Source organism: Clupea harengus, chromosome 20 (assembly GCF_900700415.2).
Source record: "Clupea harengus chromosome 20, Ch_v2.0.2, whole genome shotgun sequence".
Lineage (NCBI taxonomy): Eukaryota > Metazoa > Chordata > Actinopteri > Clupeiformes > Clupeidae > Clupea > Clupea harengus.
The window spans coordinates 204235-224502 of NC_045171.1; the positions used below are offsets into that span (position 1 = coordinate 204235).

The 20268-nt window shown below is 41.9% G+C and overlaps 1 protein-coding gene across 1 annotated transcript in view; it reads left to right on the forward strand.

The window, feature by feature from the left end:
- The window catches only part of LOC116225261 (ribonuclease inhibitor-like), a 167498-nt gene extending 151163 nt beyond the window's left edge, over positions 1 to 16335 (forward strand). Inside the window, exons 10-12 of the mRNA XM_042702779.1 lie at positions 15269 to 15442; positions 15628 to 15804; positions 16158 to 16335. Coding sequence (XP_042558713.1) covers positions 15269 to 15442; positions 15628 to 15804; positions 16158 to 16335 — 529 coding nt within the window. The remainder of the gene's footprint in view (positions 1 to 15268; positions 15443 to 15627; positions 15805 to 16157) is intronic.
- Positions 16336 to 20268: the final 3933 nt, after the last annotated feature.

Consider the following 20268-nt stretch of genomic DNA (forward strand, 5'->3'; position numbering starts at 1 on the left):
GTTGCTGTTGTCCAGGTGGGAAAGGGCGGAGTGTATTGCTGTGGAGATGGCATCCTCCGTACTCCTATTCTGGCGGTTTGCGAATTGGAGGGGGTCCAGTCTGGGTGGTAAACATGTTTTGAGGTGAGCCAGGACAGGCCTCTCGAAGCACTTCATGATGGTTGGGGTGAGTGCAACAGGGCGAAAGTCTTTAAGGCTCGCTGCCTTGGAGTGGTTTGGCACCGGCACGATGGAGGTGGTTTATATTATATTATATATCATATGTATGTATACCTGTATGCAGTATGAATGTTGACTGTGCTAAGTTCACTAAAATTCTGAATATAAAGAGCTTCATTGATTCATTGATAAGGAACATGTGGCCTGTGTTGTGTGTATAATTAAACAAAAATATACGTGTCTGATGGTAAAGCACTAAATTATCAAAATGGTTTCATTTGTGCTTTAAGAAAGAATTATACATTTGCAGGTAATAATTAATATGTTGTGTTGTGAATGTTTTCATGTGTTAAGCTGATGTAATGAAAGGTCCCTCTCTTCCTCTCTACAGGCTTATTGACACCAATATAACAGCAGAAGGCTGTGCTGCTCTGACTTCAGCTCTCAGATCAAACCCCTCACACCTGATAGAGCTGGATCTGAGTGAGAATAAACTAAAATACTCAGGAGTAAAGCACATCTCTATTCTACTGGAGAATCCAAACTGTAAACTGGAGAAACTAAAGTGGGTATTTTCTTTAGTTTGTTTATTTTCAGGTCATGAATAGATTATTTTAATGATTGTTTTAAGCAGTTATGATTTAAATGCCTTTTCATTCATTACAAGCATTTGGCATGTCTCTCATTGCAGATGATCATATTGTTTGAGAAAGATGTAGAAAGAGAACAAATGCGCTAAGAAGATTATATTTCCCAAGTTAGTGTCGTCATATGATACATGGATATTCTGCTATTAAAGATGTTAGCATCATATCATTAGGCGGCCTTATGGGGGGGAACAACTCTCCACCACTGACCGAAATTAACTACAGGAAAACAAAGGACCCCGTAAACGGTTAATTACGACTATTGGTTAATACATTTTACATTACTTATCGCAAATTGTACGACAATAGCTAGGTGAATCAGCTAAAACTTAGAGGCGTGAGGAGTTTGTTTTGGAGTTTTTATATATACACTCACCGGCCACTTCATTAGGTATACCTGTTCAACTGCTCATCTTTACAACATTATGCAACAATTGAGACTTGCCACTTTTTGAGATATGGATTTATCAGGCAACTAGTTTTGGTATCATCTTCAAATTCATTTGGATGGCATATGGTGTGGGGGATAATTTCTTGGCACACTTTGGGCCCCCTTTGAACATCAATTGAGCTTCATTTATATGCCACAGCCTAGCTGAGTATTGCTGCTGACCATGGCTACTTTCAGCAGCATAACACTGCATGTCACAAAGCTCATATCAGATCACTGTAATCAAAAGGCCTCCACTGTCACCAGATCTCAATCCAATAGAGCACAGTTGGGAAGTGGTGGAACAGGGGATATGCATCATGACAACAAATCAGCAGCAACTCCAATCCAATCATGGACTAGAGCCAGCACCCCCCTGGAGCAAGCAGAAAGGCGACTGAGATCTCTGAGGGAATGTTTCCAGCACCTTGTTGAATACGCTACAAAGAATTAAGGCATTTCTAAGGACAAGGGGGGTCCAATCCGGTACTTGGAAGGTGTACCTAATAAAATGGCCAGTGAGTGTATATTTATTGAAATAAACCGAACTTATCAGCTGCGTTTGATACAGTCAACCCTGCATCCTTCTGTCCATACTGTCAAGTATGGGCATTTCTGGCAAGGCACACTCCTGGTTTGAATCATACCTCACTGGGCGCTCGTTCAATGTGTCATGGCAAGGTCAGCTGTCTGTACCTCATCGCCTCACCACAGGGGTGCCCCAAGGATCGGTGATGGGAACACTTCTCTTTGCCATTTACACCACCTCGTTGGGCCCTATCATCCGCTCGCATGGTTTTTCCTATCATTGCTATGCCGATGATACTCAACTGTTTCTGTCTTTCCCTCCTGAGGACACCACTGTCTCAGCGCGGATCTCGGACTGTCTTGCTGATATATCCACATGGATGAAAAATCACCACCTTCAGCTGAACCTGGCCAAAACAGAACTGATGGTCTTTCCAGCCAAACAGGCCATCCACCACAACATCAGCATCAATATTGACTCCTTATCTCTTGTTCCATCCAAAACAGCAAGAAACCTCGGGGTCATTATTGATGACCAACTGACTTTCACGGACCACATTGCCTCTGTCTCTAGGTCCTGCCGCTTTGCTAACCCAGTATGCCACCCAGCTGCTTGTGCAAACCTTGGTGAGTTCCCACCTTGATTACTGCAACGCCCTCCTAACGGGCCTGCCGGCTTGCGTGGTGAAACCACTACAAATGATCCAGAACGCGGCGGCGCGTCTGGTGTTCAACCAACCGAAAAGGGCACACGTCACCTCGCTACTCATTGACCTCCACTGGCTGCCTGTAGCTGCTCGCATTAAGTTCAAGTCACTTATGCTTGCCTACAGAGTGCTTGATGGTTCTGCTCCCACCTACCTAAATGATCTTGTAAGGGCAAATGTTACACCCAGGACGCTGCGCTCGTCTAGTGAGCGTCGTTTGGCACTGCCGTCTGTGCAAGCACGGCAATCCAGAGTATTCTCATTTGTAGTTCCACGTTGGTGGAACGAACTGCCTAGTACTACCAGAGCAGGGGCATCCCTCTCTACCTTTAAGAAGCTTTTGAAGACCCAACTCTTCAGAGAGCACTTGCTGTCCTAACTGGCACTTCGACTAGTGCGTAACTTGCAATTACAGCAGTTACATTTCTACATTTCTTTTTTCTTTTTTATGTCATTTTGTTATATTTCTTATGTAAAGTAGTATGTATTGTTACACCAGGTTCTATTGCTCGTAGCTTGTCTAGTCTCTCCCTTGTACATCGCTTTGGACAAAAGCGTCTGCTAAATGACTAAATGTAAATGTAAATGATCCGTTGCAGTACAAAAGTAAGGTTTTAGCTGATCCAGCTACCTAATGCCATACAGCTAGCTAGCGACTGTGCGCTACTTACCTTTTACACTTGAAAATGTTAAAACCAGACCTGCAATACGACTGAAATACTGTAAGGGTTTTTCAGGAAAGGACCCAATCGCAGACCAGATGCACAAAGTTCAGGTTTTAATGTAAAAAAAAAAGGGTAACGCACAGAAGATCCAAAGGCAAAAACTAAGAAATCCAAAAACACAGAAGACTCCAACTTAGGAGTCAAAAAACAGTCAGGGCAAAAAACATCAAAACATGGAAGCACGGTAGAGAAGGCATACAGGAAAGCACACAGCTAAACAGGACAGAATCTCTCCCCATACTAATACTAACAAACCCACGCGAAACACAAGGTAGACTGAACTTAAATACCAAAGGGGGAACTGGACAACAAGACACAGGTGAACTAAACAAGGGGAATTAACAAGACACAGGAGAAACAAATCAGGCAAACAAACAGGGTGATGATTGGGAACAGTTGAGGGGTGGAGACACGGACAACAACAAGGGAGCACATGGCATAAACAAACAAACACGGGAAAGCACATGGTGGGAACAAGGACTATACACAGGAAGGAAACAATAAGACAGAAAGTAACATAGGAGGACGAAAGGTAAACAAAGTAAAAGCACAGGACAAAAACAGTAGCCTGGATGCCAGACGAATTTAGCCCCGCCCACAAAATTTTAGGTCGGGAAGTTCGGTCTGGGATTACTCCGTTGGGGAGAAATTATGGCCGATCAAGCACTTGATCGAACCAATCAATTTGTCAGGGCGGGCTTTATACGATGATGGACAGATGATCAACCGTAACGTAATCAACCACGTCACCAACACACGGGTTGAATTCGTTTTCAACAAACATGGCTGCCTGGAGAGCTGAAATGTATAGATTCGAGTCCATTTAGACATTGACAGTGCATTCATTTTGAAAGAGGAACAGAGAAACGCGATCAAGGCATTTGTCAATCGAAAAGATGTTTTTGCCTTCCTTCCTACGGGATCCGGTAAAAGTTTAATTTATCAGCTGGCCCTGGTCACATACTACGTTGTTCTGATTGGTTGTAGGTAACCAATTGAGCGAAGAGGCATTTTTTTCTCCTGGTTCGGTTGAAACACGCCCCATAATCACAGCCCAATGGAGCGATATCAGACTCATATTCTGACTAGAATTATGAGTATGACAACGTCAGGCTAGAAAAACAGAGCACAGTCCTGACAAATACGACTGTTGTTGATATTCTCTGTCAACACTTAATACATAAATCAATAGGCAGATTAATAAAAATGCAATTAACATGTTTTTAAATTTTATTCGAATATGGCCAACAATTAGTGTTGCTTGTGTTGCTAGTGTTGCCAACAATAAGTGTTACTTGTAATGGGTTTACCATGAACACCTTTGTTTACATGTAACAGCTGACATGGGACCCATGGAAACAGTAAAAATGTAGAAAAAGTTGCTATAAAATGTTGCCTATGCACAGATTTACCACTAAGATTTTCAGAGGTGTCAATTGAGTTTATATCCGGAAAAAATAGCATGTGAGTTAATAAAAAGAGGCCATAGGCAACATTAGACAACTATTACAGTGTACAGGTTTATTGTTATAATATTTTACAGCGTGTTGCTTATTTTTAAATGATTAATTTAGGTGTTAGAAATCAAGTGTATTGATGGCAGGAAGACGGGACAGTCTTCAGGTGGAGGATCTCTGGATGCTGAAGTTGTTCATTGAGGCCTGATCTGTTCAATTATGCAGACCTGTGAAAACAGACAAAACAAGCAAAGCACTTGTTTGAGAAGTCTTTGTTTCAAAAACCTGTCATGAAAATGAGATGGAAGAAATGGCTGGATATAACATAACCAAGTATTTATAGCTGAAAATAGTGCAGTCTAATAGACCAATCCTACAAAAAATATTTGCTTTATGAAGGTTGTAATATTCTGTTCTAGTTTAAACTAATTTAGAGAGCTGTAAACCAGGATCAGAGGGAAATTTACTTGAGAAGCATAGTCTCCGCCATTCACACTACTCAGTGTGGGTGATGTCGAGGACACCATAGAACAGTGTACTACAGATATCACCGCTGTAACCTCGCTATTGTTGAGACAGTATGCATGGTTCCTGAACAGTGGTCCAGGAGAAAGAAGAGCAACTCAGTGCTAAGGATCCCTGTTCTAAGGAATACTTTAAGGGAGCCATGGTGAGGGGGAAGAGTGGAGTGAAGTGGGGGTCCTGGTTGTTGTGCTGCTTTGTTTGCCAGGCGTGGGCTACAGACAGTACCTGGATGTTGCTATGGTTCCCAGGTGTGCCTCTCTCTAGGTAAACCTGAAGGAGAAAAGAAACACACAATAATTAATTTAGCAAAGATTTAAAAAAAGGCCAGTCTATACCATACCAAAAACGCAATGTCACTGAAGCTGATGAAGCATATGGCTGACACATAATGATAACTGGTTTAAACTATTTGCATGTCATGACTTACACACTGAATAGATACCTAGATGTTTTGTGGAGCAAAAGCATTTTCTCATTTCAACAACCATGATGAAATAATGTGTTACAAAAGATTTAATTCTGTTGTCACATTGAGGTAGATACGTAAAAAAATTATAAATAATAATGTTTTCATATTATCTTTCTCAGGATCGATTTATTAGCTAATTTGCCAGTGAGCTGGTTTACAATATTTTCGATGGAAAGTTTTGATGCCCCATTAAATTGAACTTGCACGAATGAGCTCAAACGTAATTTAGGTAAGCTAACTGGAAAGCTAGACCGACATTCAAGCTGAACAATGGTAGTGTGTGTACAACAATGAAATCATGGATTTGAAACATCAGCCAAACACAAAACTATAAATCTGTAAGCACTTTAGACACTGTACATTTGTCAAAAAGTTAATATAGCCTATGTCGCATCAGCCATCTCATGTTAACTAGCAAACAAGCTAAAACGTACCTTGTGTTTCCTGTTGTGCTGTAGATTATTCTCTGAAAAATGTGTAATTGCTTTCATCCATAGAACAAGGCTCTTTTAATTGCCTCACTTTCACTGCCTCAGAACAGCCAACCAATCATTGACTGATCCGTATCAAATTTATAAACTAATTGGTTCAACTGTTGCTGGGCTGATAGTGTGGTGGTGAATTTCATATTTGTTTATTCATTTTGACTACAGCAGCTACACCCCTGATCCCTGTGAGCTACGGTTTTCACCTCTTAACAAATGAGGACTCCATTTGTGACTTTCCCCATGGCACAGTTTCTGTGAGCTGCGCACCATAAACAATTGGCTATATCATGGTGATTGTTCTTCCCCCCATCCCAAAGTTGTGTTTGGATTTCAAGTGCCACAAAATCCCAAACACCTTTACATGAAGAGCTTTGGTTCACTTTATCCACAGCTCCCTCAGTCACTTAACTTCCTCCGTGAGATCTCCGCTGTTGGAGATTGACATTGACAGCATTTCTGTTGTATGTGGGAAATATTCTTGTAGTCTATAGGAACATTTTTAATTCATATGAAGAGCTCAATACTCAGAACATTTAAATATGTTTTGACACCACTGACTGGATGAGGTTTCGGGAAGCAGCAGATGGGGACATTAATGAGTATACAGACACTGTTTCCAGTTACATCCAATATTGCATTGAGGACGTTGTCCCGAAGAAGGCTGTCCGGTCTTTCCCTAATCAGAAGCCCTGGGTTGATAACGCGGTCCGGACCCACCTTAGAGCCCGGTCTGCTGCCTTTAACTCCGGGGATCCTGATCAGTACAGGAAGACCAGATACAACCTTTTACAACCTTTTGAGGGCCATCAAAGCTGCAAAGAGGACATACAGAAGCAAGGTGGAGTCCAGCTACCATGGATCTGACCCCATGCGCATGTGGAGTGGATTAAGGGCCATTACAGACTACAAAGGGATGGGTTGCAGTGAGACCCAGTCCTCTGTCCTTCTTCCAGACGAGCTGAACGAGCTCGTTTTGAGAGGGACAGTGACCCTCCTGCAGCGGAGCTACCTGAAAGCCTAACCAGTGGTGTGCCTACTTTAACTGTAGCCGAGGTGAAGCGCTGCTTCAAAAAGATCAACCCTCGCAAGGCACCTGGCCCGGATGGCATATCAGGTAGGGCCCTCAGGGGTTGCGCTGACCAGCTAGCGGGGGTCTTCAGCGACATCTTCAACCTCTCCCTCAGCCTGTCTGTACTCCCCACATGCTTCAAACGGACCACCATCATCCCTGTGCACAAGAACACCAAGGTCACCTGCTTGAATGACTATCGCCCGGTAGCACTGACCTCTGTGATCATGAAGTGCTTCGAGCGGCTAGTCAAATCATTCATCTGCTCCTTGCTGCCACACTGGACCCTATGCAGTTTGCATACCGGTCCAACAGGTCTACAGACGATGCCATAGCCCTGACCACGCACACCGTCCTCACCCATCTGGACAAAGGGAATACATATGTGAGGATGCTGTTCATTGACTACAGTTCAGCATTCAATACCATCATCCCCTCCAGACTCGTCTCGAAGCTCGTAGACCTGTGACTAAGCACCTCCCTATGCAAATGAGCCTTCGACTTCCTGACGGGGAAGCCACATGTGGTGAGAATCGGTGACCGCACCTCATCGACAGTAATCACCAACACAGGCACCCCCCAGGGCTGTGTGCTCAGCCCCCTCCTGTTCTCCGTGTTCACTCATGACTGTGCTGCTACGCACAGTTCCAACCTCATTGTCAAGTTTGCTGATGACACAACCATTGTGGGCCTCATCACTAACAATGACGAGTCAGCCTACAGAGAGGAGGTTGATACCCTGACTACATGGTGTCAGGATAATAGCCTCTCTCTCAACATCAGCAAGACAAACGAGATGATTGTGGACTATAGGAGATGGCAGGTGGAGGAGCACCAGGGACTTGAAAAGTAAAAAAAAAAAATTATAAAAAAAAATAAATATTGATATTTCTCTACTAATCTGTGCTCTAGGTGTAATTTCTGCATGATTCCAATCATTTCGAGCATTTTTATAATGAAAATCGCTGAATTCGCTGAATTTGCGCATGTCCTATTCAAATAGACGGGAGAAAACAAGGGACGTGCGGTCAGGTTAGGCACCATGTATTGTCTATGGGAGCTAGTGAGGCAGTGCCTCACCTAGGATTGCGCAATCGCTGCAAACTGGGTTTTGCGCATGCGTGCACATGCGTAGAACCTTTGAGCTGAGCTCAAAACGCATTGAAAAATCATGTAGGTGAGGCACACAGTACCTCTGCCTCAATGAAGGGGGTGTGCGAGAGCGCACCTGTCGGGGTTATGCTGGGAAACGTTGCTCTTCTTCTACACTTCTACTTGACGGCGAAAATGGAAGATTTTATTGCTAAGCTGAAGCAGTTCTCAAAACTGGACTTTCAGTCCAAACGTGAAATGATTAATAATGGGAGACCAATGCCGGAGTTAAAAGGTATGCTTCAAGCGACGGGACAGAAGATAACTCGATCGACTTCTCACATTCAAAGCCAAATTGCTTTGAACATGTTTGGAACCTCAAGAATACATTTGGTTTTGAACTTACAGCGGCAGCTCCATTGATTTCCCATTATTTCTATTGGAATTGTTTTATGTCTATGTGAAGCCATTTAACATCACTCAAGAGGTTGTGATCACTTGGAACCCAAGACTGCTTTTTATTGGTGAGCTGATTTTGAGAAATTAAACTTAAATTGTAGGTAAGTTGTGTTTCCTGGTTGCAATGGTTATCCTGTTGCTACGTTAGCTAATTAGCTAGCCGAGGACACTTAATAACCTTACGAGTTAATCGGAAGAGTTAAATTTGCATGAAATGATAGCTGGTTATCTAGCTGATGTTATAGTCTCCTCGATTTAACTCTTAAAATGATAATGGGAAAAGGTAGAAACCCTCAGGGTGCTTGTGCAACTTCGTAAGAAAGAGTTCATATTCAGGAGTTCATATTCATGAGTGCATAATATTTACACATGAGTTCATCACAAGCTAGCAGCTGCCTACTGTATGCACCTTACCTATGTGTGTGTAAAGAATGCTGATATGAAAAACAACTTTAATCAATCAATCTTACATATTTCAGTAGCGGTGGGTGTCTAGATTAGGACTGGTAACTTGTTTGGATTTCAACTGAAACGTGTTTTCAGTTTTTTTTCCGTTGTGTAGACCGACACGCAAAATTAGCTGATACAGGAGGTGGAACCCATTAACAGCCTTTCTGTATATATGTCTATGGAAAGCTCTATGACCCTCACAAATTCTCGTTGCGAAATCGAATTCGTTCAGTTCGTTCCATGAGGGTTTGTACACACAGAAATAAATCGCTGTCTAGTACACTAAATAACGCTGTACTGCAATTTTTTGCACACATACAAGTTAAATACCCCCTTTGGGTGGGAGTGTATGGTGTTTAAAATCTGTTATCCTGGTTGATATAGAAATCAATATTAAGTAACATGTACCTGCGTGAGGCTGTTAATAGGTTTCGGGCGTTAATAGGCGCCGTTACTAAATTGGGTTTATGTATTTGTAAATTTGACTCTGAAAAAGTTAGTGCCTCACCAGCCACGAACCTCACCGCACGTCACTGAGGAGCACGCACCCCTGCATATCAACGGTTTCACAGTGGAAATGATCAGCTGCTTCAGGTTCCTCGGGGTCAACATCAGTAACGACCTCACCTGGTCTGCTCACACAGACAAGGTGGTCAAAGCGGCCCGGAAGTGCCTCTTCTTCCTGAGGAGACTGAAGAAGTTTGGCATGGATTCAGTCATCCTCACCAATTTCTACAGATGTACAATAGAAAGCATCCTGACTGCGTGCATCACAGTGTGGTATGGGAGCTGCACAGCCAAGGACTGCAAGGCCCTACGTAGTGTGGTCAGGACTGCAGAGTTCATCATCGGCAGGGAGCTCCCAGCCCTGCAGGACACCTACCACACACGATGCCTCAGGAAAACTGGCAGGATCTTGAAAGACTGCTATCATCCAGCCTTCAGACTTTTCACCCCTCTGCCTTCTGGAAGGCGGTACCGTAGTATCCGGTCTCGCACACGCAGACTGGAGAACAGTTTCTTCCCGAGGGCCATCAGGCTGCTAAATGGACATTGACACACAATCGACACTTTTGCACTCGTCACCTACATACACTGTCACTTTCAAATTACTGCTTGTACTTACACTTACATACTGTCTCTTGCACTACAAATACATATTTATCAGAATTATTGCACTACCTGCTACTCCCGTTTGTCTGGAGGGCAGTATAGGTTTAATAGGTTAGCATAGTTTATTATATATTACTATATGTGTATTATATGTTATATGTATATATGTTAGTATTATATGTATAGGTTGTTATATGTTTTAGCATATTGTATTGTACATTTCTCTACATTTAGTAAGGTTATTATATGTTATTATATGTAAATTATGTTCAGAGTACTTCATGTCATGTTATGTTATATTATGTTTGCTATGTTATGCTATGGTAGGTTGTTGTGCAGTGCCTTGTCCTAAGAATTTCAGCGCCCAGTCTGACCCTGTGTCATTCTGTGCATCTGACAATAAAAGACTTATAACTTGTATATGTTTTGGACATGTTTTGCCTTTTGCCAACGATAGACCCTTCTCTTCTCTCCAGACTTTCAGACTGTAAAATAACAGGATATGGATACGCTGCTCTGACTTCAGCTCTGAAATCAAACCCCTCACCCCTGGTGGAGCTGGACCTGAGAGGGAACGACCCTGGAGACTCTGGAGTGGAGCTGCTCACTGATTTCTGCAAATCACATTGTAAACTGAAGACACTGAGGTGAGAGAATTTAACAAAAAAGACAAAAATGACTTCAATGTATTTTTTTTCTATGGTATTCATGTGAATATGTCTGCAGTATGAAGTGGTTACTAAAATATTTCCTCGCTACAGGTTGTTGAAGAATGATGCTGCAAATAAGGCCTGTGATTATCTGACTACAGTTCTGGGTAAAAACCCCTTACTCCTTAAAAAGGTGGATCTGAGTGGGAAGAAACTAGGAGACTCAGGAGTGAAGCAGTTCTGTGCTCTACTGAAGGATTCACACTGCAAACTGAAGAAACTTAAGTTAGTGTCTAGATTTCTTTCTTTCTTTATTTTTTACTTGAGAAAAAGAAGGTCCTTTCGTGCTTTAGCTTAATACACTGAGTTTATTTTCATGTTTTTCATTGCCATTGCTGTTATGAATTAATACAAAATTATTCAGGGTTCCCACCATCATGGAAATCCTCGAAAAGTCATGGAATTTTGAAATCCCATATCCAAGTCATGAATAAATTCATTGAAAGTTTTTGAAAATTATTTGAAATTAGATTTTTTTCCAAGTATAAGAAATATAGGATACGAAACTCAAAATCCAATCACTTCCTACTCCCATTGAACAGTGTGGGATGATAGAGTGCGGGTTGAAAACTGATTTTATCCAATCACGTTTCGTTCTCCATGAAGCTCAGAGTTCCACCCTCCAATGCCTTCACCACGTCCTCAGTAGTGTAAACACAGGAAATCTCATTTTTGTTGTCAGACACATCGTGTTGATCAAACTGTTCTATTTTCTATGAGGTGGGCATTGTTTTGTTCTCTTCTACAAAGAACTGTTTATATTATTTTTATTTCCATGACGGGAATCAGATTACCACGATGTTCTTTTAGATCCACATGTAGTTCTACTAGCTCTAACCATAGTAGCTATTCTATTATATACAAGTAACACTACTGACACCTAGTGGTCTGAGGTAGAATACTACAAATCACCACAGGCATAATCTATCAAAAACTTCAGTGTCAAGCCTTCTCTGGATTTGTTTAACTGACAGTAAAAGCTAACAATCTTAGACAGGGCAACAATATGTTAATGATCAAAACCAACTTTAGTAGTCATTTCTCATGCTGGGGAAAGTTCTGTTCACCCAAACAATGTTTTGCTAATATGATGAACATGATTTATAGCCTAGTATTTAAGTAGGTCTTAACACTACAACAGCACTTGTACACCATGTTAGGTGAAAATTCACTTAAGTTATCTCAGGACTCTGGAGTTGTAGATCAGTATATTTATTCATTAACAATTGCAATCGGGCTCACTCCCAGCACAAGGATGAAAGTGAAGCTGTCAGCAATTCACTAACCTCGCACAGGGTTTATATACTTAAGATTTATCTAATTCTGACGTCATGAATAGTCCTAATATCAGCAAGAATAGCCATGCTCGACTAGAAGTCCTCTTGTGTTATCTCGACTGAGCTTCCTGTCTTCCAAGGATGTCAGTTTTTCACAGTTCATCTAAGTTGCACACACACAGAAACACAGATATTAATTCTATCACACCATAATTGTTTTCTCTTGCCATAAAAATCTATATCATATCAGGCCACAGTCGTCCGCTGTAGGCTATTTACAGTTGCCAGCATTTTTTTCTTTGAAACTGATAAAAACCAGCTAAACTTTAATTTCATTTCATGTATACAATTGCTAATGAAGCCCGTTTTGATTGCATGTGTAACGGACTCTAACCAGCCCGCTACAGTAATTATAAATAAAATGTCTCTGTGTGGTCAAAGATACATGCAGCGGAGTCGTGGACGTTATCTGTCATCAGTTTATTACACCTGCAACACAGCAGTAATTGGCGATCACACACACACGAGGGTAACACAATGCTGGTATCCCTTTAACAGACTTCCAAGCAAGGGGCTAACAAATGAAATGTATGTAGGCTACCATAGGCTAACCACCGTTTCATACATTACAGCCTACCGTCTACAACACTAGTAGTAAAACACGATCGTATAGTGTATTAAATATTAGTGATGAAAATGCAACCATAGACATAAACATAGTACATGACAGATAACTGACAGTTATAAGTATAAATATTAACAACACACTCAGGCTCAACATACCTGCAACACAGCAGTAATGGGCGATCACACACACAAGGGTAACACAATGCTGGTATCTACAACAATGAATTAGCCAGTTAGCAGCCACTTAATGGCTAGACGACATTTACAACTTGCACGTATTTAACGCCGCTAATTTGCATATTTAACCCAATGCAAATCGCGGAGGTGATAAACGACAATCTTATATAAAAAAAAAACACACATTATGGAAAACTTTGAAAAATACACAATACTAATTCATTTTGTTAACGGAGGATTAAGGAAACCCAGCATACCCCTTTAACAGAATTCCAAGCAAGGGAAAGTCTTGAGGTGTGTCACACCAATTATCGCCCCATTAGCAAAAACATTGAACCTCAGTTTAAGTGTCCCAGATTTGACAAGAGAGGGGGGTATTAATCACAGAGCTCGGATTATGTGGACCACCCTGGGTCCAGCCCTAACATGTGATATAGAATAGATAACACCAGATGCATGATATGCACTAAAGTGCCAAATGGCTGTCAACAGCCAATCAAAATTCAGCAGTCGATATTTGCCAGTGTGAATGGCCGATCTTCATGAATCTTCAAAGGCTCATTCACATCAAAGCCATTTACCAAATATGAAACAAGTTGGCCACAAAGGGGCACATTTATATTTTGGTTCATGTCTCAGGAGCTGCAGGTGACGGAGCAAACGTTCTTACCGTAAATCCTCAAATAGTGGCCGGGGCTTTTATTTACTTCGGCTGCACAGCGCACCGGCCTGTATTTGGGGCAGGCTTGTATTAGGGGCAGGCCTTTATTTCTTATTTCTTACGGCTCTTCAGAATGTTAAAAAAAGTTCCGTTGATTTGAATGGGGCACCCCAACGTTAGCAGGTCTGTCATTTCTTGATATGCACCACCTCGAAAAGTTAATGACCGCTGTCATTGGCAACAGGTTTTGTGCTTCTAATTCAAATCTTTCATATCATTCCGCAAGAAGTCCGTCATTTAACGTAGCGGAAAGTCATTGTAACTTGAAGTCAGCAAGTAATGGGTTGCTATGCAACACCTGGGACGTTAAAGTTCTATTAGCCTGAAGAACATGAAGAGCGGAAATCACGAAACGGCAACAAAATCATTAAAAAGAGGTATTTTGGAGGAATGTCTTCTATCGTTTAGGCAAGTAACTGTATAATAACAAATTCGCCTTGTAGGCTGAAACATTTCTTTTTTATTGCAAACAGCCATGAAATTAGCCAACATTAAACATGAGGAGAACATGTATTTATGAAATGCATTCAATTAAATTGTGATGTCTGCTTTGTGTTGATGGACTGATGCTGATAGGCTACAGTAAAATAGGCTACCGGTAAAATTTTTTACCCCCGGCTTGTATACGGGGCCCGGCCTTTATTTGTCCGTATCGACCACGCCCCCGGCTACTATCTGAAGCCCGGACTCTAATTGAATCCCGGTCTTTATTTGAGGATTTACGGTATTTCCATGGTTTCCTTGAAAGCTCCCAAATCTAATGCACCCATTAAGGTCAATTTCCACTGCTAAAATGTCCTGCCAATTAAAACAAAAGAAATTGAATATCAAAGTTGTACTTCAATTAAATTTGAAGGCTTGGCACATAATGACTCTATGGCCAATAACTTCTAACGTAAAGGTCCAAACATTACAAACCTTGATTCATGCAAACAGTACAGCATTATTTGGGCACACGCCAAGTTTGTTCAATGTCGTCCATACGGGGCACTATAGCTGACTCTTGTCAATGTCTCAAGAACTGCTTAACTTGAAACTTGAAACTTGGTGTGCTTTCACTTGGCCCCATTTGCTCACATTTCTTAAAGTATCAATGTCCTCTTTCACCGGTAAAACCCTTCAAACTTTCACCACTTGGGGTGCTTCACACATGCTGATTGGACCCTGATGATTGCCTCTTGCTGTGATATTTCTTCTTGTATTTTGTGCTGTTGACAGTTCATAGTGTCTTGACAAAAAGAGGTTAAATTCATACCTGAGGGTGAGCTAGATAAAATGCAGCAAATGCATGTGGAAAAAAGTCCATTCTTTGTTATAAACAAGGACTAAATTAGATGTATGCCAAAAACAAAAAAATATACAAAATGATGCCAGACTCCAAAGGAAATGTACATTTTTGTGTTTAAAAAATCGTAACTTTCCCCTCTGCTCTCTGTAGGCTTAATGACAGCAGTATAACAGCAAAAGGCTGTGCTACTCTAACTTCAGCTCTGACATCAAACCCCTCACACCTGAAAACGCTGAGTCTGAGTGGGAATAAACTAGGAGACTCAGGAGTGAAGCACATCTCTGATCTACTGGGGAATCCAGAGTGTAAACTAAAGAAACTACTGTAAGTAATATGATGCTGAACGAGATGATACATTAAAATGCAATTTTTTGTTACAGTAGTCTCATATTACGAAGGCATGGTCAGATACAAATGTTACTCTTTCACTCCCTCCTAAGGCACAGGAAGGCCAGTATCAGAAAATGAACGTTTTCACATCAATAAAAAAACTCCTCTATTTTCTCTAGACTTTCTGACTGTGGTATAACAGGAGATGGATACGCAACTCTGACTTCAGCTCTCAAATCAAAGCACTCACACCTGGTGAAGCTGGACCTGAGAGGGAACGACCCTGGAGACTCAGGAGTGAAGCTGCTCACTGATTTACATAATTTAATTCATGTTAAAAAACTTAAAACCCTGAGGTGAAAAAACTTCACAAAAGCATAAGATCTCTATATGTGTCCATCATTCTGTTCACCTTTTGAGTTTTGTTCACCATTTGAATGAAATGAAAATAATTCTATATGATACATCAATCAATATCTAGAGAAGAGAGATGTTCGATCTAATTTATTGAAGTCTTAATAGGGCTATAGAACACTGATTTCCACACCAGACTGACATTACTTTAACCTCAGTTGTCCCAGTGTATAATCTGGGAAAACCCCAGACTCTGTTTATATTTATATATACATTATTTATTTTATACTCACACACACACACACACACACACACACATATATATATATATATATTCATGTTTCTCCTTCTACAGGTTGTTGAAGAGTGATGCTGCAGAGAAAGCCTGTGTTCATCTGACTTCAGTTCTGGGAAAAAACCCCTTACTCCTGACAGAGCTGGATCTGAGTGGGAAGAAACCAGGAGACTCAGGAGTGAAGCAGTTACCTGCTCTACTGGAGGATTCACACTGCACACTGAAGAAACTTAAGTGAGTTTTTTTTTTTTTAAACTTAAGTATGAAAAATATTCTAGATGTGATAGGAGAAGAGGACTTTCCTTTGTGTTTAATTATAATGTAATGATGGACAGAAAAGCATTACTGCACTGTTAGAGCAGGCACTGGTTTTCATATGCATTAGAAGAGGAAATACACACCTAAATAATTAGAATGAAAGAACACTGAATATTAGTCCTGTTTCAAGTTTCAAGTCTTTTATTGTCAGATGCACAGAACAACACAGAGTCAGACTGGGCACTGAAATTCTTAAGATAAGACATTGCACAACAACCTACCATAACATAACATATAAGTACTCTGGACATAAAGTACACATATGATAAACATATAATATACATATAATAACCTAATAAACCAATACTAACCTAAAGACAATTCAAGTGCGGGAGTAACAGGTAGTGCAATATTACCGGTAGTGCAAACAGTAGTTGAAAGCGACTGTGAGAAAGTGGCGAGAGTGTATCATTGTTCATTTAGAAGCCTGATGGCCCTTGGAAAGAAACTGAAAGCTTCAGTAACGCCTACCAGAAGGCAAGGGGGGAAAAAGTCTGAAGGCTGGATGGTAGCAGTCTTTTAGAATACTGCCAGCTTTTCTGAGGCATCGTGTATGGTAGGTGTTCTGCAGGTCTGGGAGCTCCCTGCCGATGATAAACTCAGCTGTCCTGACCACACTGCGTAGGACCTTGCGATCCTTGGCTCTGCAGCTCCTATACCACACTGTTTTGCAACCAGTCAGGATGCTCTCTATTATGCATCTATAGAAGTTGGTGAGGATGACTGAGTCCATGCCAAACTTCTTCAGTCTCCTCAGGAAGAAGAGGCGCTTCCGGGCTGCTTTCACCACCTTGTTTGTGTGAGCAGACCAGGTGAGATCATTGCCGATGTTCACCCCGAGGAATATGAAGCAGCTGACCTTTACACTTGATGTGTAGGGGTGCATGCTCCTCTTCCTGCCGCTTCCTATAGTCAACAATCATTTCCTTAGTTTTGCATAAGTTGAGAGAGAGGTTATTATCCTGACACCATGTGGTCAGGGTATCAACCTCCTCTTTGTAGGCTGACTCGTCACTGTCAGTGATGAGGCCCACAATGGTAGTGTCGTCAGCAAACTTAACGATGAGATTGTAACTGTGCGTTGCCACACGTCATGTGGGAACGTCATGTGTGAACAAGGAGAACAGGAGGGGGCTGAGCACACAGCCCAGGGGGGTGCCTGTGTTGGTGATCACTGTGGATGAGGTGCTGTTACCGATTTTCACCACCTGTGGCCTTCCTGTTAGGAAGTCGAAGATCCACTTGAATAGGGCGGTGCTTAGTCCCAGGTCTACAAGCTTGGATACGAGTCTGGAGGGGCTGAGTCAAGGATGGGAGACAGCGAGGAGCAAATTAATGATTTGACTAACCGCTCGAAGCACTTCATGATGACAGAGGTCAGTGCTACCGGGCGATAGTCATTCATGCAGGTGATCTTGGTGTTCTTGGACACAGGGACTATGGTGGTCCTTTTGAAGCAGGTGGGGAGTACAGACTGGCTGAGGGAGAGGTTGAAGATGCCACTGAAGACCCCTGCTAGCTGGTCAGTGCAACCCCTGAGGGCCCTCCCTGATATGCCCTCTGGGCCAGGTGCCTTGCAAGGGTTGATCTTTTTGAAGCAATGCCTCATCTCGGCTACAGTTAATGTAGGCATGCCACTGGCTATTCCTTCAGGTAACTCCACTGCAGGGTGGTCACTGTCCCTCTCAAAGCGAGCGTAAAAGGCGTTCAGCTCATCTGGAAGTAGGACAGAGGACTAGGTCTCACTGTAACCCCTCCCCCTTAATTGCAACTTGATTTGGCCCGATGATTTATTCTCCACACTGGTTGCACAGAGTTCAACGTTACAGCAACATAACTTTGATCCAGTCGCTACATCTGATCTATCTGTGTGCATCACCGTTCTCTCTCTCTCGCTCACTTGCTCTCTCTCTCGCTCTACTACACCCACCCCGTAGCCTACGTGTTGCTCGATTATACATTATACATTATTGGAGCAGCACCATTATACAACACTGTGAACCGGGATGAAAATGTGACCTGGAATCATAGTGCGACATTTTTGATTGACGTCGGCATATTAATTGCAGTGGGACAATAAAAAAAAACTTTCCCAGAGCATGAATCTGTAGTGGCCGATAGGCTAATAGTGACGTTATGGATACATTTGTGACACAAAATTCAGAGTTTGGCAATTCAGTACCAGTGGCGAAGACAGCTGGTCCATCAAAGTAGCAACCTAAAAGAAAATTGAAGATTTCAATATTTTGACAATTTTACATTACATTACATTTACTCATTTAGCAGACACTTGTATCCAAAGCGACGTACAAGTGAGATTTTAACTTGGCCTAACATGATAACACAATTGCATAGTAGGCCCTTTTTCTTTATTTTTGGAACTCAGCCCATTTGAGGCAAGGACTGACACCATTGCACTTTTATTTTCTCTATTTCTGAACTGATGTCATTTGTTATTGATCGTTATTTCAATAAATTTGACAATTTTAAGCTTGGCCTACCATTTTATTGGAGCGATTAGGGACAGGTGTGGCTTGAAAAGGCCCCCTTGTTCAAAGTGGGGAATGACAAAATTTGAGAACCACTACTTTATAGTCTGTGATGGCTCTTAGTCCACTCCACATGCCTCTGGGGTCAGAGCCATGGTAGCTGGACTCCAACTTGGTTCTGTAAGCCATTTTTGCTGTTTTGATGGCCTTCAAAAGGTTGTATCTGGCCTTCCTGTACTGGTCAGGATCCCTGGAGTTAAAAGTGGCAGACCGGGCTCTCAGATTGGGGAAAGACCAGACAGCCTTCTTGTGGACGACGTCATCTAAGCAGTGTTGGATGTAGCTGGAAAAAGTGTACACTCTCGTCACTCCATTGATGGACTGACCTCGCAACCGGTCTGACCTGTTTTAGCTTTTTTCTATATGCGAGGAGGAGAAGAATGGAGGTGTGATCAGCCTTTCCAAAAGCAGGGCGTTGGAGGGGTTTGTAACTTTGAAAATTTGATTTGCGTTTTCAAAGGGAAAAAGCCCATTACATTTTCAAACTGAGCTATAGACATGAAATCTTAATAGTCTGAATAGCCAAGTCGCATTGCCAAAAATACTCATACGTATATATCAGGGGCGGCTCGTCCATAAGGGCGATTGGGGCGATGCACTGCCTAGAAAAAAAACAAAAAAAAAAACAAAAAAAAACTCCTTATGTATAAACGCAATATGTAAGTCGCGTAAATGACACGTACATTTAAATGTAATAATTTTTTTTCTGTCGGATTCTACCACTAGACCGTCTGATCTGCCTCTGTATGTCATTGTCGAATCAGGTAACAGTCGTTCAGTCAGCCTAAAGTCGTGCTTCAAATGGCCCCACCCCTTCTGGGGCGATTTGGGGCGAAATGAAAATCGCCCCAGACCTCTCCCATTGACTCCCATGTTAAATCCATTTTTTTCACAAAACAGAGCTCTCAATGCATTCTCTATGGCTTCCGGGAGGGCTCGCCCCTCCTGGTCTTGTCATAAGTAGTGGACGTAAAAGCCTATACGAACGTCATACAGCTTCGACGGAGGCATATTCTGTCAAGATGGCTGCCCTGTCCAGTGCAATAACTCGATTCACTCTTTGACAGAAACTCCTTTTTAGTCGGCGTACTAATGAAGATAAATTGACAACAAAACAATTAGGACTTCCTAGACCAAATGTATCCATTCAACAGGTTTCTACAAAGGGAGGGAAATCCTACATCTAAGAATTGGAACGAAAGAAAATCGCGTGGCTAATGCGGTCTGTATTTCATATACCCACTGTCACTTTTCATAGGTTTTACAGTGTGTTTCACAGTTCGCTTCTTGCACTAACACTGAAT